The 24,803-nt window shown below is 40.9% G+C and overlaps 1 protein-coding gene across 2 annotated transcripts in view; it reads left to right on the top strand.

The window, feature by feature from the left end:
- Positions 1-24,803, top strand: part of strn (striatin, calmodulin binding protein) — a 145,512-nt gene that overhangs the window by 89,962 nt on the left and 30,747 nt on the right. Inside the window, exons 8-11 of one of the 2 annotated variants that reach the window (XM_072559128.1) lie at positions 15,606-15,716; positions 17,644-17,787; positions 17,949-18,085; positions 22,053-22,228. In XM_072559128.1, coding sequence (XP_072415229.1) covers positions 15,606-15,716; positions 17,644-17,787; positions 17,949-18,085; positions 22,053-22,228 — 568 coding nt within the window. The remainder of the gene's footprint in view (positions 1-15,605; positions 15,717-17,643; positions 17,788-17,948; positions 18,086-22,052; positions 22,229-24,803) is intronic. The other variant, XM_072559133.1, reaches the window with a different exon arrangement.

Below are 24,803 nucleotides of genomic sequence, written 5' to 3'. Positions count from 1 at the left end.
ATGGTTGTACCTTCAGAATGCTGAAATTGCTGGAGCTATGTGCACTCTGTGGTCTGTGTATTTTTTTTATCAAAATGCTTTTTAGGAACAAAACAGAAAATTTAATTTAATTATTCTGCAGCTAGTTTGAAGATCATTGCAGAGTATTTGGATAAATGAATTCTTTTGAAAATGTTTGTTTAAAAGGCAACAAGTGGAAGCAATGCTACATTGTGGCAAGTGGGGGTTGGTGTGAGGGCCCAAAGGAGATAACTGCTGGTTGCACAAAGGCAAGGTTGCTGCAATTTTATGGTTATCTTTATGGGTAGAGTTCCATTGGTGTTTTTAACATTTCAGAAGTCTAGAACTTTATGGTTCACATTGTCTGTTTTGACACTTTACAAGAGCAATCAAAAGTCTGTTCTTTACCCTGAATCATCATCTAGTTTAAAGGTTAGGGGCTTGATAGCCTTATATTGGTTTTGACGCTGGGCTAATAACCCAGAGAAGGGCTGAAGAAGGGCTCATGCCCGAAACGTTGATTCTCCTGCTCCTTGGATGCTGCCTGACCTGCTGCGCTTTTCCAGCAACACATTTTCAGCTCTGATCTCCAGCATCTGCAGTCCTCACTTTCTCCTAATAACCCAGAGACTTAGGTAATGTTCAGAGGACCTAGGTTTGAATCCTACCACAGCAATGTTGTTAAATTCCAAAAAATAATTTGTAAAATTTATTAATTCCCTTAGGGATGGAAATCTGCCATTCTAACCTGGTCTGACTCTTAACTGTTCTCTGAAATGGTAAATAACCTTAAGTAAATAGCATGAAATGACACTCAGTTTTATCAATTGCTACAAACTCTAAAGAAAAGAATTGAAACCAAACTGACCACCAAGCATTGACAAAGGGACCCATAATAAAAATAGTCAACCTTGAAATGTCCTCCTTAGAAACATCTGGAGACTAGTGCCAATATTGGAAAAGCAGACCAATGAAACAATAGTCTTGACAGTCATAGTCACAAAATCATGCCTTGCACACAGTGTCCCAGACAATGGCTTCGCCATCCCAAGGTTATACCCTGTTCCACTGGCAGGGCAGAGAGGTTGAGGTACTGCGGTATACAGTTGGTAGAGAGTTGCTCTGAGAGTCCTCAGCATTAACCATGCACTACATGATGTCAAACACCAGCAAAGAAGCTTTCTGCTGAATTCTACGTTTGTGTCTTCCTGGCTGATCAGTCAGCACTTTGTATATCTATTTCAATGAAGAGATACAAAAAAAAGTCTTCAGTGCCCATTACCAAGAGTGACTAGGCAGTATTGTTATTGATGGAGCTAGTTGCATCCTAAAGGACATTGCTGCAGATGCAGTCTAACAGCAAGGTTTAAGGGAACCAACAAGAGGGGGAAATAAAATACTTGACCTCATCCTCACTGATCCACTGGCTACAGATACATCTGTCCTGACAGTATCTGCAAGAGTGACCAAAGCACAGTCTTGTTGTAAATAAAGTCTCATCTTCAAATGAGGATACATTTTCATTGTGTTGTGTGGCACTGTCACCATGCTAAATGGGATACTACTTAAACAAACCTAGCAACTCAGAATTGGGCATGTACAATGCACTGTGGGCCATCAGTAGAATTGTACTCCAATACAATATATAACCACATGGCCTGGCATATCCCCCCACTCTACCATCACCATCAACCCAGGGAATCAATACTAGTTCAATGAACAGTGCAGAAGGGCATGCTAGGAACAGCAGCAGGAATATCGATTAAATGAGACGTCAACCTGATGAAGCTAAAAAACTGGACTACTTGCTGCCAGGGAACAGTATAAGATAGTTAGGAGAGCTAAATGATTCCATAACCAATTAATCTGCAGTCTTGCCACATCCAGTCATGAATAGTGATGGACAATTAAACAACTCCCTGGAGGAGGAGGCTGCACAAATATCTGCATCCTCTACAATTGGAGAGCCCAGCAGGTCTTTGCAAAAACCAAGACTAAAGCATTTGCAGCATTCATTAGCCAGAAGTGCCAGGGGAATGATCCATCTCTGCCTCCTCCAGTGGTCTCCAGCATCACAAACTTGTATTAAACTAATTGATTCACTCCACACAATGTCAAGAAGTGGCTGAAGGCACTGGTGACTGCAAAGGCAACATACCCTGACAACATTCTAACCATAGTGCTGAAAACTTGTACTCCAGAACTTGCCAAGCTCTTCCAGTACAGCTGCAACATTGGCATCTGTCAGGAGATGTGCAAAATTGCCCGGGTATGTCCTGTACACAAAACAAAAGTTCAACCCTTACCGATGGAAGATGGCATCAGCAGTGCTATTGAGCAGCACTTGCTTACTAGTAGTCTACTTCTTATGCTTATTTAGGGTTCCAAAAGGGCAACTCTGCTCCTTACCTCTTTACAGCTTGAGTTCAAACATAGAAGAGCTGAATTCCAGAATTGAGTGATCACCCAACATCTGTAATAGAGAACATGTTAAAAGCTATTATTGTAGATATTAAAACAAAGGCATTTCAATAGGTTTAAGCTAATCATGTGGAGCCAGCATAGTTTTGTCAAAGGGAAATAATGTTTAACTAATTTTTTGGTGTCCTTTGAAGAGGTAACTTTGCTGTGAATAAAAGAAAACCAGTGAATGTATTGTACTCAGATTTCCAGAAGGCGTTTGATAGGTGGTACATCCAACATTATTGTAAAAAAAAAGTTCATGATGTTGGGGATAACAGAGTGGATAGAAGATTGGCTGGCTAACAGGAAGCACAGAGTAGGAAATAAATGGATCTTTCAAGATATCACAAGTGGTGTGCCACAGTTGTCTGTGCGGAGGCCTCAACTCTTCCATTAATCTCAATATATAGATAAAGGAACCAACAGTATGATTACTAAATTTGTTGTTGATACTAATGTAGGAAAGTGAATTTAGAGGAGGGCATAAGGAGCTAACAAAGGGATATAATACATTAAGGGAATGGACAAAGATTTGAATGGAGTACAATGTGGGAAAGTGGGAAGTTGTGCATTTTGGCTGAAAGAATGAAAAGAACACGTTATCTAAATGGGACATTTCAAAGCTCTGAGATGCAGAGACATCTGGGTCCTAGCGCATGAATTGCAGAAGTAGGGGGTGCAAGTTCATCAAGTAATCAAGAAAGCTAACAGAATATTATGGTTTATTGGAGGAGAGTTGAATGCAAGAGTGGGGAGGTTATGCTTCTGTTACATAGGACATTGGTGAGACCGTTTCAAGAGTACTATATACAGTATTGGGCAATGTACTAATGGAAGGATGTAAATGCATTAGAAGCAGTTAAGAGAAGGTTCACTAGATTAATACCTGGATTGAGTTACCTTATGAGGAAAGGTTAAACAAGCTAGACCTATGTCCTCTTGAGTTGGCTGAGTCATTAGTAAACTTAACTGAAACATGTAAAATCTTGTGAGGACTTGAATGGATGAACGTGGAAATGACATTTCCACTTGTGGAGAATCTAGCAACTGCCTTTTAAAAATCAGGCATCACACATTTAAGACAGAGACGATTTGATTTTGAGGGTTGAGTGTCTTTGGAATCCCCTTCTTCAAAGGTGTTGGATGCAGAATCTTCAAATATTTTTAAGGCAGGGATATCTAGATTCTTTATTACCAAGAGATTGAAAGATTATTTGGGATATATAGTGTTAAGGGTAAAATCAGATTAGCTATGATCTTATTGAATGGAGGAGCAGACTTGAAGTGTTGAGTGGCCTACTCTTGATCGTTGTTTGTATGCCTTGATAAGGCTGAATTTGACTGAGGGTAGCATCAAGAAGCCCTAGCAGAACTCAAGACAATGAGAATTGGGGAAAACTTTCTGCTGGTTAGCCAGCACAATGGAAGTTTATGGTTGTTGGAGGTCAGTCATCTCAGCTCCAGGATACCCTTGCAGTCGTTACTCAGGAGAGTGTCCTGGTCCCAACCAACTTCAGCTGCTTCATTGATGAACTTTCATTGATCATAAGGTCAGGGTTAGGGTATTTGCTGATGACTGTAGAATGTTTAGTGCCATTCACAACTCTGTCATACTGAAGTGTCCGTGTCCAAATGCAGCAAGTTCCATACACAATCCACGTTTAGGCTGACAAGTGGCAAGTAATGTTTGTGCCCACAAGCTTGGTAATGGCCAAGTTCGCCATTAGAGAATATTAATCTTACCTCTAAATGTTTAAAGGCATTACAATTACTGAAGACCCTCTACCTCATTCTTGGTATTACCATTGATCAGAGGACTAACTATATCAACACTGGCTACAAAGCAGATCAGAGGCTAGGAATCTTGATTGACCACCTGATTCTCCAAAACCTGTCTAGCACAAGTTACTCTCCAATTGCCTGCACGAGTAGTTCAAACAACACCCAAGAAGCTTGACATCACCCAGAACAAAACAGACCATGTAAATCCCATCTACAAATGTGCCCTTCCTCTACCACCAACACTCCATAGCAATAGTGCGTACTTTCTACAAGATGCACTGCAGAAATTCACAAGGCTCTGTGACAACACCTTCCAAACCAATAACCATTTTAATTCGTTGGTGTGCTATCTAGGGATGGTGGGGATAAGGTTCTGCTTAACTTATTGAAATGTGGTCAATGCGTTATCCACAAAGTCCAACGTTGGTATAATTCACATTCTACTGTAGCTTTTATCTCAAAAAAAAATGGCGGTTTACCATCGCCTCATCTCTTTGTTGAGACTTAGAGCCCTACTCTGGCATGGAATACAGTGGACTTTGAAGATGCATGATTTGCTGACCTCTGATTTCTCTGAGCCGTTTTCTTGACAAGACCTTTTCTTTTCGCTTATCTCTTCCAATGCCCTTGCAAATAATCTAACTCCACAGGCCATGATGATCAGGAACTGTCTTTCTCTTGCCAGTGGTGATGTTTGCCATTTTCATATTTTGCTTGCTGGTGTTCTTTAAATAGAAGTATGGACGTCCAAGAGATCATGACGTAGAAGCCGTTCATTTTACAAGTGGTCTTTGGTATTTAGCTGTTATCCACATGCTAAATCTGGCCAAGCCAGTTTTGTGCCATTGGCTGAGCAGAGAGTATACGCTGATAGAATTCTAACACTTCAGGACCTCTAATATTAGATCCAGGAACAGAATTAAGCCATTTGGGCTACCAAGTCTGCTCTGCCATATGATCATGGTTGATCTGTTTCTCAACTTCATTCTCCTTTCTTCTCCACACAACCCTTGCTCCCCATATTAATCAAGAGCCTATCTCTCTCTGTCTTAAATACACTCAATGACTTGACCTCTACAGCCTTCTGCAGCAATGAGTTTGACAGATTCACCACCTCCTGGCTGAGGAAATTCCTCCTCATCTCTGTTTTGAAGGGACATCCCTTTACTCTGAGGCTGTGCTTTCAAGTTCTCGTCTCTCCTACTTGTTGAAACATCTTCAAGTCTAATCTATCCAGCGCTCTGTTTTCAGTAAGTTTCACCTGAGATTCCCCCTCAACTTTGTAAGTAAAGTACAGACCCTGAATCCTCAATCCCTTGTCAAGTCCTTCATTCCTGGAATCATTCTTGTAAACTTTTTCTGAACACCAGCTTATCAAACTTAGATAAAGGGCCCAAAACTGCTCACAATATTCCAAATACAGTCTAACTAGAGCTTTATGCAGCTTCCACAGCACATCTCTGCTCTTGTATTCCAGTCCTCTTGAAATGAATCCAAACATTGCATTTGCCTTCCTAACTGCCAACTGAACCTGCATGTTAACCTTAGAAACTTGAACTAAGACTCCCAAGTCCCTTTGTGCTTCAGATTTCTGAAGCCTTTCCTCATTTAGAAAATAGTCTGTATCTCTATTCTTCCCATCAAAAGTGCATGACCTCAAACATTCTCACGACCTATTCCAACTGCCACTTCCTTCCCTATTCTCCTGGCCTTTCCAAGTCCTTATGCAGCCTCCCCACTTCCTCAAAACCATCTGTTCTCCACCTATCTGTGTATCATCTGCAAATGTAGCAACAATGCTCTCAATTCCTTCAACCCAATTGTTAATGTATAGCATGTTGTGGTTTTGTTTGCCGAGCTGGGAATTTGTGTTGGAGACGTTTTGTCCCCTGTCTAGGTGACATCCTCAGTGCTTGGGAGCCTCCTGTGAAGCGCTTCTGTGATCTTTCCTCCGGCATTTAGTGATTTGTCTCTGCCGCTTCCGGTTGTCAGTTCCAGCTGTCCGTTGCAGTGGTTGGTATATTGAATCTGTGGATGAGTGCCATGCCTCTAGGAATTCCCTGGCTGTTCTCTGTTTGGCTTGTCCTATAATAGTAGTGTTGTCCCAGTCGAACTCATGTTGCTTGTCATCTGCATGTGTGGCTACTAAGGATAGCTGGTCATGTCGTTTCGTGGCTAGTTGCTGTTTATGGATGCGGACCGTTAGCTGTCTTCCTGTTTGTCCTATGTAGTGTTTTGTGCAGTCCTTGCATGGGATTTTGTATACTACATTGGTTTTGCTCATGTTGGGTATCGGGTCCTTCATTCTGGTGAGTTGTTGTCTGAGCGTGGCTGTTGGTTTGTGTGCTGTTATGAGTCCTAGTGGTTGCAGTAGTCTGGCTGTCAGTTCAGAAATGTTTTTGATGTATGGTAGTGTGGCTAGTCCTTTGGGTTGTGGCATGTCCTCATTCCGTTGTCTTTCCTTAGGCATCTGTTGATGAAATTGCGGGGTTATCCGTTTTTGGCGAATACGTTGTATAGGTGTTCTTCCTGTTTTTGCAGTTCTGGTGTACTGCAGTGTATTGTGGCCCTTTTGAACAGTGTCTTGATGCAACTTCTTTTGTGTGTGTTGGGGTAGTTGCTTATGAAAGCTGCAACGGACAGCTGGAACTGACCACCTGAACCGGCAGGTACAATCACTAAATGCCGGAGGAAACATCACAGAAGCGCTTCACAGGAGGCTCCCAAGCGCTGAGGATGTCATCTAGACAAGGGACAAATTCCCAGCTCAGCGAACAGAACCACAACAACGAGCACCCGAGCTACAAATCTTCTCCCAAACTTTGAACACCTACGGGCGACAGACGCTAAGACAAGCTAGGAAATGGGAATCCTGTGCCAACCGCCTAAGCGCCACATACGATCAACTCCAGTTCCTGCACGAATGCTGAAAGAATCGAATCCTTCCACCATGTGTCAGATACAGACCACCAGTCAACAACCCACAAGCCAGGGACACAGCCAGACAGAATGGATTCAGGATGATCCAGATAATGATTGCAGACGCACACAACAGACTACACAAATACAGACAAGAAATTATGCGCCAAAAATCGTTAATTTAAAAAACCACCAATCAGGAATGGACCCGGACCATAGAACAGGCCATCACCATAGTACAGAACAGGACCACACACCGCAAAAAAACGGCACTAAAAGAAAAAATGGCCAAAATAACACACAACAGAGAGGACACCACAACACACTCTGGATTAGAAACCTCTCCCACAGACAGCTCACAGACACGGAAAGAACAATACTGGCCAAGGGACTCAACTACAACCACAGGGATGCCAAGACAGCAGACTTCCTAGCAGCACTAGAATGCACACTCAGAAACAATGGACTGACAGAAGAGACATAACAAACAGTGAGACAAAGTATCGTACCCCTGATAATAAGGAAAAGGCAAACACACAACCTCAACACCAAGGAGAGGGAAGCACTAAAAACACTAAGAAACGATAAGAACATAATCATACTACCAGCAGACAAAGGCAGAATGACGGTCATCCAGGACAAAGCAAAGTACATCCAAAAAGCACAACAACTACTTGCAGATACCAACACCTACCAAAAGAGGGAGTTTGACCCCACCCCACAGCTCACCAATAGGATAAACAACACACTGAGGAACCTACAAAAAAACGGACAGATAACCAGGTTTGATCTACAGAGAATGAAACCTGAAAGCAACAACACCCCCAGATTCTATGGACTACCTAAAGTGCACAAACCAGACATCCCACTCAGACCCATAGTATCACTACCAGGGACACCATCACACAAACTGACTAAAGAACTACAGCAGAAACTGAAACACCTGATCAGCAGATCCAGACACTCCATACAGTCAACACAGGAATTCTTGGACATCATCAGAAATATACACATAAACAAGGAAGAAACTATGGTCTCATTCGATGTAATGGCGGCACTGTTCACCTCTATTGACAAAACCCTAGCCAGAGAAACAATAGCCAACCCCTGCTGGACAGACATAACAGACAACAAGACGGGGAACCTATCAACAAAGACTGCATATTCAAACTACTGGACCTGTGCCTCACAACACACTTCACATTCAACAACCAAATATATGAACAAATCAATGGCACATCCATGGGCTCACCCATCTATGGACTCATAGTAGAAGCGGTAATGCAAATTTTAGAACAAACAGTCTTACCGCAAATTCAACCAAAACTCTGGGTCAGATATGTTGATGACACCTTTGTAATCATTAAAAACACAGAAATAGAGAACACACACCGGATCATCAACACCACACTCACAGGAATCCGATTCACTAGAGAGGAAGAAAAGGACAACCAACTCCCATTCCTAGATGTGATGGTACAGTGAACACCAAACGGAGAATTCACCACAAAGGTATACAGGAAAGCCACACACACAGACCAAGTTCTAAACTACGAAAGCAACCACCCCAACACACACAAAAGTAGTTGCATCAAGACACTGTTCAAAAGGGCCACAATACGCTGCAGTACACCAGAACTGCAAAAAGAGGAAGAGCAACACCTATACAATGTATTCACCAAAAACAGATACCCGCGCAATTTCACCAACAGATGCCTAAGGAAAGACAACGGAATGAGGACATGCCGCAACCCAAAGGACTAGCCACACTACCATACATCAAAAACATTTCTGAACTGACAGCCAGACTACTTTGACCACTAGGACTCATAACAGCACACAAACCAACAGCCACTCTCTGACAACTCACCAGGACGAAGGACCCGATACCCAGCATGAGCAAAACCAATGTAGTGTACAAAATCCCATGCAAGGACTGCACCAAACACTACATAGGACAAACAGGAAGACAGCTAACGGTCCGCATCCATGAACAGCAACTAGCCATGAAACAACACGACCAGCTATCCTTAGTAGCCACACATACAGATGACAAGCAACATGAGTTCAACTGGGACAACACTACTATTATAGGACAAGCCAAACAGAGAACAGCCAGGGAATTCCTAGAGGCATGGCACTCATCCACAGATTCAATCAATAAGCACATCGACCTGGACCCAATATACCAGCCACTGTAGCGGACAGCTGGAACTGACAACCGGAAGCGGCAGGTACAAACCACTATAAATGCCAGAGGAAACAACACAGAAGTGCTTCACAGGAGGCTCCCAAGCACTGAGGATGTCACCTAGACAGGGGACAAAACGTCTGCGACACAAATTCCCAGCTCGGCGAACAGAACCACAACAACGAGCACCCGAACTACAAATCTTCTCCCAAACTTTGAATGTATAAGTATGGTTAGTTGTGGTCCCAATACTGACTCCTGTAGAACCCCACTAGTCACCAGCTACCATCCTGAAAAAGACAGCTTTATCCTCACACTGCCTTCTGCCAGTCAGCCAATCCTGTATCCATGCCAGTATCTTGCTCCAAACACCATGGGCTCTTATCTTATTTAGCAGCCTCCTGTGCAGCACCATAACAAAATCCAACTATAATCCACTGGCTCTCCTTTATCTAACATACTTGATACCATCTTAAAGAATTCTAAAATTTGTCAGGCATGATCCCCCCCCCCCCCCCCCCATGATAAAGCAGTGCTAACCCAGCCCTATTTTAACGTGCATAACGTAATAATGGATTCTCTAAAATCTTAGAACAACTGAGGTCAAGTTTCACCAGTCTATAATTTCCTTTCTTCTGCCTCTCTCCCTCTTTGTTCAGTGGTGTTACATTTGGCATCTTCTAGTCCTCTGGGACCCATCTTGAAGCCAGTGATTCCTCAAAGATCACCATCACTACCTCTACAATCTTCTCAGCTATCTCCTTCAGAATGCTAGAGTATAGTCCATCTGTTCTGAGTGATTTATCTACCTTCAGACCATTCAGCTTCCCCAGCACCTTCTCCTCAACAGCCACTACATTCACCTCTGTCCCTGACTTCCTTGAAGTTCTGATATGCCACTGGTGTCAAGTTCCTCTGCCATTTCCTTTTATCCCGTTACTACTTCTCCAGCTTCATTTGCCAGTAGTCCAGTGTCTACTGTTGCTCCTCTTGCCTTTTAAATATCTAAAAAACTCATGCAATCATCTTTTATATTACTACCTAGCTTACCCTTGTTGTTTCTTCTCTCCCTTACTGCTTTTCTAGTTGTCCTTTGCTGGTCTTTAGAGACTTCTCATAATCTTCACACATTGCACGCGTTTTCTTTTCCCTGAGTTCCCTTGACAGTCATGGTTGCCTTATCCTCCCCTTGGTATGTTGTTTCTTCCTTAGGATGAATTTTTGCTTTGCCTCCCAAACTCTCCCCAGAAACTCTTGCCACTGCTGGTTTACCATCTTTCCTGCTAGGCTCCCCATCCAACCAAATCTCCCTCATGTCTTTGTAGTTAACTTTACTCAATTGTACTACTATTACATCTGATTCAAGCTTCTGCCCCTCAAACTGCAGGGTGAGTTAAATCATTTATGGTCACTGCCCCCTGTGGCTTCTTTCACCTTAAGCTCCCTAGCACAAGCTGCTCCAAAACACCATCTCAGACGTTCCACAAAATTCTTTTTTGGGATCAGAGTCCCCCACGTTATTGTAATAGTGCTTTTATTACATGCCTTTTCTAACTCCTTATTTATTTTCTTTCCCACATCCTAACTCCTGCTGGAAGGTCTGGACATAACTCCCATCAAGGTCATTTTTCCCTTTGTGGTTCCTTAACTTTACACACACAGATTCTACACTTTCAGACTATATCACTTCTTGCTCTCAATTTAATTTAATTTCTTACTAACAAGGCAATCCCACCCTCTCTCTGCCCATCTGCCTGATGTTTTGATAGGATGGAAGTCATTGCATTTTACTTCGCAGCCCTGACCCCCTTGCAACCACATCTATGATATCCACAACATTGTACCCGCCAATTTCAATCTGTGCTACAAACTCATTTATCTTGTTTCATTTACTGTGTATTTAAGTACAAGTCTTGCGTTCACTGCATCCCTTCTCGTAGTTGTCATTTTATCTGCTTTGACTGAATTTAGATTCCTGATCCTTTCCATACACTGTCCTCCCATTTGTTCTGAAAACTTTAATAATCTCTGCTTATCTTTCCCCCTCGCCCCCTTAACTTTTTCCATGCAACTGAACTCACTCCGCCACTTGTTTAGAGTCTTTGCGATGTACAGCACGGAAACAGGCCCTTTAGTCCAACCCGTCCATGCCGACCAGATATTCTATCCTAATCTAGTCCTGTTTGCCAACACTTGGCCCATATACCTCTAAACCCTTCCTATTCATGTACCCATCCAAATGCCTTTTAAATGCTGTGATTATACCAATCTCCACCACTTCCTCTGGCAGCTCATTCCATACATTCTTCACCCTCTGTGTAAAAAGTTGCCCTTAAGGTCCCTTTTATATCTTTTCGCTCTCACCCTAAACCTATGCCCTCTAGTTCTGGACTCCACCAATACAAGGAAATATCTTGTCTATTTATCCTATCCATGCCCCTCATGATTTTATAAACATAGAACATTACAGCGCAGTACAGGCCCTGCGGCCGTCGATGTTGCGCCGCCCTATCATACTAATCTGAAGCCCTCTGTAAAGTCACCCTTCAGCCTCCAACACTCCAGGGAAAACAGCCACAGCCTGTTCAGCGCCTTCCTATAGCTCAAATCTTCCAACCCTGGCAACATCCTTGTAAATCTTTTTGAACCCTTTCAAGTTTCACAACATTCTTCCGATAGGAAGGAGACCAGAATTGCATGCAATATTCCAAAAATGGCCTACCCAAAGTCCTGTACAGTCACATCATGATCTCCCAATTCCTATACTCGGTACTCTGACCAATAAAGGAAAGCATACCAAACACCACCTTTACTATCCTATCTACCTGCGACTCTACTTTCAAGGAACTGTGAACCTGCTCTCCTAGGTCTCTTTGTTCAGCAACAGTCCCTATGGCATTACCATTGTATAACCCCTGCTTTGATTTGCTTTTCCAAAATACAGCACCTGTGTTTATCTAAATTAAACTCCATCTGCCACTCCTCAGCCTATTGGACCATCTGATCAAGATTCCGTTGTAATCTGAAGTAAACTTCTTCTCTACTACACCTCCAATTTTGGTGTAATCTGCAAACTTACAAATTATACCTCCTCTGTGCACACCACTGGTCATAGGCCTCTAGTCTGAAAAGCAACATAGATCATTTCTACTGCTCTGCCCTCATCAATCCTCGTTGTTACTTCAAAAAAACTCAATCAAATTTGTGAGGCATGATTTCCCATGCACAAAGCTATGCTGACTGGATATCCCAACCCAATCTAGTCTCATCTGCCAGCACCCAGCCCCTCCAAATCCTTCCTATTCATATACCCATCCAAATGCCTCTTAAATGTTGCGATTGTACCAGCCTCCACCACATCCTCTGGCAGCTCATTCCATACACGTACCCCCCTCTGCGTGAAAAAGTTGCCCCTTAGGTCTCTTTTATATCTTTCCCTTCTCACCCTAAACCTATGCCCTCTAGTTCTGGATTCCCTGACCCCAGGGAAAAGACTTTGTCTATTTTCCCTATCCATGCCCCTCATAATTTTGTAAACCTCTATAAGCCTCTGACGCTCCAGGGAAAATAGCTCCAGCCTATTCAGAGTCTCCCTATAGTTCAAATCCTCCAACCCATGGCAACATCCTTGTAAATCTTTTCTGAACCCACATCTTGAATGGCTCCCTTACCACAGTGCTATGGTCAATTTGCTTATCCTCCCTCCAGCTCCCAGTCTCATCCACACAGGGAGCAAGAATCTCAAACCTGTTAGCCAAGTTCAAGGGCTGAGGCTTTTCAGCAATATCTCCTAGATCCTTCTACCTGCCTTGTTCATAGTCACACCCTCGTGTTCCTGAGCACTGACTGAACTTGAGATAGTATTCCCAGGGGTGTGACTGCCCTGAAACACACTTATCTAGTTAACTCTCCCACTCCTGATGTGTCAGTGTTTGAAGCTCAGACGCCAGTTCATTAACTCTGAACAGCAGTTCCTCAAGCAACCAACCCTTGCTACAGATAGGGTCACTATGAACCACAATGGGTTCCACAAGTCCCCACGTCGTAGGTACAGCACGTCACTTGGCCCTGTATTTCTGTTTTAGTTAGCTCTTAATTAGGTTTATTAAAAACATTCCTATTCATCTTTTTATCTGTAACCTGTAAATATTTACCCTATTTACCTTCAATCGGAAAGTAACCTACAAGAGATACTCAAATTGGTAGCTACTACCAACCAATGAATTTGTGGTTTTCGTATGATGTCAGTCTTTCTTTTGTGCTGGGCGCCCGATCCTGTGTTTCATGTATCCTAAAAATAGACCTTACAAAAAAAGAACCAAAAAAGCAAGCAGAACTGTGCCAGGACTGTGGACCGAGCGTAAGTTAGATGAACATCTCCCTCCTTCAGCACCTGAACTATATACTCATTGGGACTGTGTGTCAGTCCAGATGTGATCTCTCCTTCCTGACCATGTGCAGCTTGTTGACCTTGTTCTGCCAAGCAGAACAGTGTGAGACAATGAATGTGAAACCTGTTCGGACTTTTCTCTGATCTAGCCTATGTTGTCCAGGCTTCGCTACTGCCAAGGAATACATTGAGTGCATAGGCTTGGTGGACTCAAACTTTGGTGTTCTGAGTCAATTTGTTGCTGTTCCACATGCAATCAACTTGAACAGTTGCTGCTTTTGTGAAGTGTGTTGACTTCAGCATCAAATGACAGATTGCTAGTGATTGTAGAACTTAGATATGTGAAGCTGTCACAACATCTAGTGTCACATTATCAATGCTGATAGACGGTGATGTAGCAACGTTCCAGACGTTCACCTTTCTGAGGCTGATGGTTAAACCAAACTCTTTACATTTGAGGGAATCTGCCCATTTGCTGTTGTGCTTGCCAGTATATAATGCTAATACTATATCATCGGTGTGTCACAAAACTCTGAGGACTTGGTCCATCATTGTCCTGGACTTCAGGTGAGCAAAACCGAATAGCAGCCTGGCCGTTCTGGTGTGCTGGGAATCTGGTGAATCTCAAAGGGTTCCAATGCTCTGACACCAATCATGTTTCATACAGAGGAGATCACATTGAACAGCTTCAGTGGACAGCCAAATTCGTCAAGAGCTTGTATAAATTGCTGAACTCTCATGGTTGACTGTCTTGCTGAAAAATCATTTGGAGGCAATTCATATTGCTCCCCCTTATTTAAGGCATTTCTCTTGCAGCTGCTGGATTGGAAGATTAGGTCTAATATAGATCTTCTAATTCTGAAAGTAAACTAGAATTTGGATGGACGTGTTGAGTCAAGACCTGCAATCTGACACGGTCAGCATAGGCAAATACTTTTCCCATGATGCTTAACAAGAGATACCCAATAGTTGTTGCAGTCACTGTGATGGCCCATGTTCTTGCACAGAGATCTGACCATCTTTCTTAGTCAATCAATTAATCATCATCAAGCATCCATATTTGATGCAGTCTAACATAAGTGGAGTTCATTGGAGACGTGTAACCTGTGAATGACCTCTATTTGCTTGTTCATTTGCTTGAAAATGGGATTTGAGTGGATATGAAAAACAGGACTCTGGATTTAAATCTGTCTTCACAGCAGATTGTGACTAGAAAGCATGTCGATGATTTTAACTTTCTTTCACTGATACTATTTGAAAACCATATGACAACTGTTTGATCCTGTAATATACAAATTGGTAATATGGTAAACTTGACATTATAACCTGTGTCATACCTTGTAATACCATAATTGTGATATCACAAAATATTATCGTCAGTGTTATGGATGCAGTGGTGGCTGAGAGAGAGTTGAAATGGTCTGACGGGTGCTTTCATATATTGATTGTATAAATCTGAGTTACATAGCTGCTGTCTGAAATCTAATAAGTGGCTATGAGCTTATAGGCATGCATTTGTTGTTTAGCACGCAAGCTTCATGCCTTGTTCCTGGAACAACCAGCAAATATGAGACTTGTTTTGTTCTTGAGTTAGCCCAAAATTGAGAATACTCCAGTATAGAAATACTTTTTTTCCTTGATGGTGAATTTTATTTTGATTATTAAAATCTTAGTATGAATCTGTCTTGAAAAGGTTCCCATGGACCTGAATTGTCATATGGCTCTGACTTCAAGTAAATTTTGCTACTGAGTTGTTTGCAATGATATGGTTTTTAAACTAATATGTTGAAACTACCCTAGTAATGGTATAAGATTGTTCCATGAAGCGATCTCTGATTTGTTTCACTGTGCTGTGTTTAGACAAGGAAGATGTATGTCCCACACCAGAGAGCTGGGACGTGGACCAGGGACTAATAACCAAACTCAAGGAGCAGTACAAAAAGGAACGAAAGGGGAAAAAGGGGGTGAAGAGTAAGTGCGTATGAAATCTGGTATACGTTTGGTTCATAAGCCCTCTCTTGCTGCACTTTCTTTTCAGAAAAGTATCCAGATACTTTTTCCATTCCTTTAAAGCTACTTGCTCATGCTCAGCTACTCTTGATCCTCTGTCTCACCGTTGGCTTGGTTTAACTTTTTTTGGAAGTTGCTACCCAAAACTACTTCTCTTCTTTCAGTTTTCATCTGCAATTTTTAATTTTTGCCATTTCATTTATTTCTTACAAAATGGAAATGATTTCAAGCCATAGATTTTGGGTTTGTGTACTGAAGGCCAGTCAAACATCACTAGTAATGAAAGGTAAGCAGTGGAAAAATTTGGAAAATTTATTTTGGTCAGTAATTAACATAGCCGGTGATCGTTCTTTTTTTTCAACTGGAATTGATGACTTCTTAGGAGGGACAAGTTTTCATTTGAGTATAAGTCTTAACGTTGTGACTGGAAAAAAAGTCTTTAAAATGTTACTATTGGTGATCTTGGTTTTGCTAAAATATCAAAACTGGCAAAGATCATAGATAATAGAATTTATCTCAATAATGACTTGATCATAAGTACCCAAACCCACATTTGATTTGACTCATCCCATTATTCTATGCGATAGAGAGACATTTCTGAAATTCAGAGGATGAAGCTCTGGATTTGTATTCGATTCCTTCTCGTTGCAGATTTGAATCTTCAGTGAAGAAGATCTGAGGTAATGGTATCAAATCTGAAAATGGAGCCAGAGTGGATGGAATAACTCCTTTTTAAGAAATTTAGGGAAATGTAGAAAGAGTTTGTTCTATGTTTTAATGTGATCTGACGTTTAGATCCAGTTCCAATTGTATGAAAGGCAGAAGACATCCCTCCTGTTTCATTTAGCATTGAGAATGTAATACACAATGACATACACTTATGAAACCCAAACTTGCTATTTTATTTAAGTACATAAGTAGAAAAGTGCTGCATTGGGCAGAGTACAGACTATTACTTTAAGTTTGTAATACTTTATCCAATAGGCCTTCACAATCAGTCTCACCAAGAAACCCATCCTCTATTTGCTTTATTGGAAGGAAACTTAAAAAGCAGAATTTCTCATTTTAGTAGTCATATTTTAGGCAGTTGATCGACGTCTATCTTTCTCGTCACATAGTAAAAGTTACATTAATGTCTATCCTTCTGATTATCAGACAGTAAAAGTTTCATTAATGTATATAAATTTAGTGTCTGAAATTTATCTGGAAAAATGTCTATATTATTCACTCTCTCAATTTTCTGCAAAATATAGATTACTGAACAATCACTAGGCCTGGCTGACAAACGTAGATAATGTTTACATCATGTCAAGTGATGGGTTGTCCTGGCGGAGCAGTGGCCATAGCATTGTATGAATATGGTGTCACTCGAGTTATGCAAATAGGCACTATTCACATGTTTAGAATCCCATATCTTTCAAGAGTAAAAAAGATATAGTTCAAATACACAATTTTAATGTATTATCAAGTAACAAGGGATAAACATTTCCACTTTATGAATGCTATACATGCTGGGCACTGACCTCCATCAAAATTCAATACAATTCAATGCCATACAAGAATTTTATAGGTATACTGAGATAGAGGAAATGGACCTGACTGAAGGTTTATTTTCCCTGTTTCATACCCTAGTTGATGATCTGCTCATTTGAGGATGACATTAAAACTGCAGGCCATAACTGGGTAATTATAACTATAATATTTCCTGTGTTTATTTTAATCCTGTTTTGATCCACTTTTTTCTACTTCAGATAAAGTTCTTATGCAAACATTGAACGAATATTTTAACACCAACATACTTGGAAATGTATAAGTAAGCCATTCTTTTCAAAGGCAGAGGCCTACAGAATAAAACATTACTTTTATCTCTCTCTTTGTTTCTTAACAGGGCCAAATAGATCAAAGTTACAAGATATGTTGGCTACTTTAAGAGATGTGGATGAGCTCCCTCCATTACAGTCTTCAGTAAACTCTCCACCCAGGCCAACTACCACACGACTGACTGAGCATGAAGCTGGCAGAACAGAAGAAGGTAGGTGAAGGGGAATCTGGGCAACTTAAGTTAGTGAATTGAGTCGTCTTTAAGCCATCTTTACTATGTTATTATCCTCATTTATTTTGGATTAAATTTAATATTTTTGAGTGAAAGTTTTTGGTAATGAAAGTTTCTTTTCTTAAAACTATTCTTTCTAGTTGAGGCGTTGACCTTTCCTCCAGGAGCAGGAAAGTCCTTTATCATGGGTCCAAATGAAGCACTGGAAAACGCATTGGGTCTTGGAGAGTTAGCGGGTCTTACGGTTGCTAATGAGGCCGATCCTCTAAATTATGATGTAAGTAGGAATTTCCAGCAGCTCATCAGATTTTTTTTATAAGACTAAGTTTTAATATTCTAGTGCAAGTGAGAATTACTACCTATGTAGTTTTGTGATCAGCCAGTACGAGATTGACCAAAAGTTTCTTTTGAGTATAAGCATCAAAGGAGAGAGTTTTTTTTTGTGGTGTTGGGAACTATTGGCAAAATCTGCTGCTTGCCACTCTGGCTTGCATCTCATTCTCTGTAGCATGATGTATTTAACATTTGATGCTTCATAACTTATGTAATTGAACATTAAAACTGATAGCTTAGCTGAGTTGGTAATACTAAATTCAGTCAGAAACTTCTGTGTTCAAGTCCTATTTGAGAACTTGGAACAGCATAGCAACACTGAGGGAGTTCTGTATTGTTGGAAGTGTTATTCTTACGATTAGACTTCAGGGAAGCTATTCCACATAAATATCCCAGGATTCTAAGTAAATAATAAAAAGTGAAATTAAAAAAAAGGTAATAGGGTAGAGATAGGGAGTTTGGTTTTCAACTTTTTTTTTCTTTATTAATTCATGGGATGAGGGCATCACTGGCTAGGCAGCATTTATTGCCCATCCCTAATTGCTCAGAGGGCGGTTAAGAGTCAACCACATTGCTGTGGGTCTGGAGTCACATGGAGGCCAGACCAGGTAGTTTCCTTCCCTAAAGGACATTAGTGAAACCAGGCGGGTTTTGCCTGAAAATTGACAATATTATTTGTGGCCATCATTAGACTTTTAATTACTATTGAATTTAAATTCCTTCATCTGCCATGGCAGGATTCAAACTTAGTTCCCAAGAACATTATCTAGATTTCTGAATTAATAGTCCAGTGATAATACCACGAGGCCATCGCCTCCCCCTTTTCCAATATTAGCTGAGGGCACTAAGGTTTAGAGGGAACAGAATTATTAAAATGCATCCAGGAAAGCTTTTTAAAATCAGTATGTAGAAGGCCCCACAGAGAGTGGGCAGTCTTGGACTTGATTGTAGGCAACAAAGCCAGGCAAGTAGTTGAAGTATCAGCGAAGGAGAATTTTGCAGTTAGATTCAAGATGGTTATGGAAAAGGACAAGGACAGGCTTAAAATTAAAGTTCTAAACTAGGGAAAGGCCGATTTTAATAAGATCAGGTGTATTTGAGCAGATTGGAATGGGAGCATATACTTTCAGATAAATCTGTGTCAGTGATGGGATGCATTTAAAGGAGGAAGTCGGGCGAGTATGGCGCCAACGTGTTCCGATAACGACAAAGGGTGAAACCAGTAAATCCTATGAGCCCTTAATATTGAGGGATATACAGGTTTAAAGGAAGGCTTACAGCAGATACCAAGGACTTAAAAAGGCAGAAACCCTAGTGGAGTACAGAATGTGTAAGGGGAAACGTGAAAAGGAGAGCAAAAAGGACTTTGAAAGAATACTGGCAGGTAAAATCAAGAAAAATACTAAGTTGTAATATAAGTTTATTAAAGACAAAAGTATAATGAGGGAAAGAGTAGGGTGCTTTAAGGACCACAGTGACCATTGTGCACGGAACCAGAGGACATAGGTTGGGTTCCAAATTGTCCCTCTCACTAGTGAGCACTGACACAATATGGAGATAGAAATCAGTGAGAAGGACAGTGATATACTTAAAGAAGTTAGCATAGATAGAAAGGAGGTTCTGACTGAACTGACCTACTTAAAAGTAGAGAATATTCAGGGCCAGATGAAATGTAACCCAGGCTGTTGATTGAGACGAGAGCAGAAATGCTGGCAATAATTTTAAATTCCTCTGACTACAGAAGAGGTGTCAGAGGAGTGGAGGGCAGCCAATGTTATACCGTTATTTAAAAAGGGAGGAAGGGATAAACCAGGAAACGATAAGCCAGTCAGTGTGACTTCATTTGCAGGAAGGCTATTGGAAGCAATTCTGATGGACAGAATTAATCTGCATTTGGAAAGGCAGGGCTTAATCAAGAATAGCATGGTTTTAAGGGGAGGTTATGTCTGACTAATTTGAGTAAAGTTTTCAGAGGTGACCAAGTGTGTAGATGAGAGCAGTATAGATGAGAGCAATGTATTTGAGGGTGTCTACTTGGACTTCAGCAAGGCTTTTAATAAGGTCCCACATGCGTGACTGATAGCAAAGGTAAGCGCCCATGAAATTTGGATCCAGAGTTGACTGAGTGGTAGCAAGCAGAGGCTGTTAGTCAAGTGCTATTTTTTTGTGACTGGGAGTCTGCATCCAGTGGGGTTCCATGGGGATCAGTGTTGGGACCTCTGATGTTTGAGATAGATATAAATGATTTAGACTTGAATGTTGGAGGGTTGCTCAGTATATGCACAAAAATTGGTGGAATGGTCAATAGTGAGGAAGGTAGCCTTAAATTACTGGATGGGCTGATCAGTGGCAAATGGAATTCAGTAAGTTTGAGATGATGCACTTGGCAGGACAAAGAAGGCAAGGGGATATGTGATGAAAGTTAGGATCCTGGAAGCACTGAGGATTAGAGGAACCTTGTTGTGCGTGTCAGCCAGTCTCTTAAGGTAAAAGGACAGGTAGATGAAGTGTTTAAGAAGAAGCATAAGATACGTTATTAGCTGAGACATATAGTTTAAGAGCAGGGTGGTTATGCTGAAACTGTATAAGCTGTTAGTTAAGCCAAAGCTAGAGTATTGTGTGCATATCTGGAATCCACGTTTCTCTCCTGTAATTGGATAGACTGGGGTAGTTTTCCCTGGAGCAGAGGAGTCTGAGGGGGGCATGATTCAGATGTATAAAATTGAAGGGAATACCAAGAAAGAGAATTTACCTCTTGGTGCAGGAATCAGTGACCAGGGGTATAGATTTAAGGGAAGGGGGAGGAGGCTTGGAGGAAATGTGAGGAAAAGGTTTTTCACCTAGACAGAGGTAGGAATCTGGAACTCACTGCCTATAAGAGTGGGAAAGGCACAAACCCTCATAACATTTAAGTATTTAGACACATGCTTGCGATGCAAAACTATTACAAGGCTGTTAGACAAGTAATGGAAAATGCGACTAGCGTAAGTTTTCGACTGGTGCAGACTCAACAGGCCAAATAGCCTTTCACTGTGCTGTAGACCTCTGATTGCTGATTTGTACATAATTGTTCAGCTGGTATGCAACAATACAATAAGGCAAATCGGAAGTACAATAATCATTTAGGACTTAATGCCCGGTATTCATCTACAACAGTGCTGTGAATTCCTTCCTCTAATCAAAATAATCAGAAACTGGTACAGAGTTAAAAATCACATAACACCAGGTTATAGTCCAACAGGTTTATTTGGAAGCACTAGCTTTCGGAGGCTGCTCCTTCATCAGGTAGTTGTGAAGGAACAGTGCTCCAAAAGCTAGTGCTTCCAAATAAACCTGTTGGACTATAACCTGGTGTTGTGTGATTTTTAACTTTGTATACCCCAGTCCAATACTGGTACCTTTAAATGAGAAACTGGTAAGTTGACTTTATCACACAGGGCAAAAAAAGTCCATTCTCAAGAGGAATTTTGATAGAATAAAGAAAGACGAATTTCCTGTGGCAGATAGATCAATAATCGGTGGAGATAGATTCAAGGCAATTGGCATAAGAGTTGTAAGGGAAATTGTGAATTTTGTTCAGGGAGTTATAATGATCTGCAGTGCACTGCCTGAAAAGCTGGTGGAAACAAATTGAGTAATTACTGTCTTAAAACAAAATGGACATTGACTTGGGAAAAAGCTCTGCAGTTTGCTCTATGAATAAGAAGCAGTAAACTGAAACTAATTGTATAGCTCTTTCAAAATGATGGTCCAGGCATGATGGTCTGAATATCCTCCTCATGTGCTAAATGATTCTACTATATTTTAAAGAAATGTTATAATGAAAGGGAAAATCCAACTAATTTAATGTTTAGGAGGTTTGAAAAAAATTCCTTATTCACTATTTTCTGAAATGTTTTGGGATTTCACAGATCACTAATAATAAGGATGCATTAAGAAAGACTTGGAATCCTAAATTCACGTTACGGAGCCACTTTGATGGAATAAGAGGCTTGGCATTTCATCCAGTTGAACCTGTTTTGGTAACTGCCTCAGAAGATCACACTGTGAAATTGTGGAATTTACAAAAGACTGCTCCAGCAAAAAAGTAAGTACGATAAAGGACAACAGTACATTCTTCACACAATTATTATGGTGCAGAAGGAGACCATTCAGCCCATTAAGTCTACTCTGGTACTCAGCATTATAACTTAGGCCATAAGAAATAGGAATAAGAGTAGACCGTTTGCCCCGTTTAGCCTGCTATACCATTCAATAGGATTATAGCTGATGCACTTTCCTGTGTTTTCCTCTTAAACCTGGATTCCCCCCACAGATCAAGAATCTACCTTATTCAGCCTTAAATATACATGAGGAGTCTGTTCCCACAGTTCTCTGTGGCAAGGAATTCCAACGGCACTCAACCCTCTGAGAGAAGAAATTCCTCCTCATCTCAATCTTAAATTGGCGCTCCTTTATTCTGCGACTATGCTATTTAGTCCTAGACTCTCCCATAAGGGGAGGCATTCTCTCGGCACTTACCCTGTCAAGCTCCTCAAGAATCCTATATGTTTCAATGAGATCACCTCACATTATTAACTCCAGTGAAGAGAGTCCCAACCTGTTTAGCTGTTGTTCAGAAGACAATCCTTCCATACCAGGGATCATCCTAGTGAACCTCCTTTGAATTGCCTTCAATGAAACAATATCTTACCTTAAATGAGGGGATCAAAACTGCTGTCAGACTCCAGATGTCTCTACAGCACCTTGTATGGTTACAGTAAGAGTTTCCTACTGTTATACTCATACCCCCTTAAAATAAGGGCCTACATTCTATGAGCTTTCCTAATAACCTGCTGCACCTGTGTGCTAGCTTTGTGTTTCATGTACAAGTACCCCAAGTCCCTTTGTGTTGCTGCTTACTGCAGTTTTTCTCCATTTAAATAATACTTTTTTGTTTTGTTCTTCCTCCCAAAATAAACAAATTCGCATTTTCCCACATTATATACGCCATTTGCCAACTTTTTGCCCACTTACCTAACGTACCAATATCTCTCTCTATAAACTTTTTATATCCCTCTTGCAACCTGTCTTTCCACCTATTTTTGTGTTATCTGCAAATTTGGCTACAGTAGATTCACTTCCTTCACCTAAGTGATCAATAATTATATACTGTAAACAGGATCAGTCCCAACACTGATCCCTGTGGAACCCCACTGGTCATGAATTGATTGTCAACTTGAAAAAAAGACCTCTTACACCCACTTGCTGTTTCCTGTCCATTAGCCAATAGAGAATACTACCTCCTACACCATGGGCTCTTATCTTATAACTTAATTTTTTGTGAGGTATCTTGTTGAATACTTTCTGAAAGTCCAAATGGAACACGTTTACTGGTTTAATGAAGCCATCCTGACTCTGCTTGATTAGGTTATAATTTTTTAAAAAAATTGATTCCAATATTTCTCCAACAATAGGTGTTAGGCAAATTGGCCTATAGTTATTCATTTTTTGCCTCCCTCCCTTTTTGAATAGGGGTGTCACATTGGGGGTTTTCCGATCCTCTGGTACTTCTCCAGAATCCAATAATTTTTGGAAAATTACAACCAGTGCCAATCTCTGTCCTTTCACATCTTTACTATCATGTGTAACCCAGAACTCTGCAATACTCCAGCTAAGTTCTAGCCAGTGTCTTATGAGAGGCCATGGGACTAGTGTTGATAGTTGGGTATTTTTGCGGTATGGACTTAGTGGGTCAAAGTGCCTCTTCTATACTGGATGAATCTGCGATTTTCTATGAATAAGAGTCCAGCATAACCTCCCTGCTCTTGTATTTTATGTTCCTGCTGATGAAGACTAGAATACTGTATGCTTTATTGATAACTATTCATCTGTGATGCCGCCTTTAATGATTTATGGGCATTTACACCAAGGTTTCTCTTATGCGTGCTCTTCTTAATATTATCTGAAATGCAAAGCGTTCAAAACTTGCATAAATCTAGATGTATTTCAACTACTTTTTTTCAGAACTATTAGTAAATAAATCATGCTTTCTATTTTTCAAGTAAAACATTCAAATTGTTGTCATAAGTAAATTTAATTCAAAGTCTAGAAAATCAAGACACCCAGTAGGAATTGAGAAAGTGAACAAAAAATTGTTCAAAAAGCTAAATTTTCACAATTCTTAACTCAGGAGCATAAGAATAGGAGTATGCCATCAGCTGATTGAGCCTGCACTGCCATTTAATACGATCATGATTGAATGTTTCATGGTCTTTTACTCCACTTAAGATGAAGAAGACTTGGGGGATGTAATCCCCTGTTCACGATTGTGTAAATTCCTTGATGTGCCACCTGTCATTGATTGGAGAGTTGGAAGGGCAGGGGGTGTGAACTGGCCACGATGCTGGAAGAGAATAGTGGGTTATAGTGAAAACATGTAATGTAAAAATTTGTCAGTCAGCAGAAGGATTTTGAAAACTATTAATTAAGTGACAGGAAGCCAATGAAAGACAACTAAGGTTAGAGGTGATGGGGACAATGCCTTGGAACACAAAAGGATGGCACATTTTACTCCTTGACATTGTAGTTACAATGCATGAAATTCTCTGTATTTTTGCTTGCTTCTCTACTGAAAGCAAAGCATTTTTTTGTTCGTTCATGCGATGTGATCACTGATTAGG

The sequence above is a fragment of the Chiloscyllium punctatum genome, chromosome 3 (genome assembly GCF_047496795.1).
Source record: "Chiloscyllium punctatum isolate Juve2018m chromosome 3, sChiPun1.3, whole genome shotgun sequence".
Classification (NCBI taxonomy): Eukaryota; Metazoa; Chordata; class Chondrichthyes; order Orectolobiformes; family Hemiscylliidae; genus Chiloscyllium; species Chiloscyllium punctatum.
The sequence above is the reverse complement of the archived record's forward strand: the minus strand, read 5'-3'. Positions and strand labels throughout refer to the sequence as shown.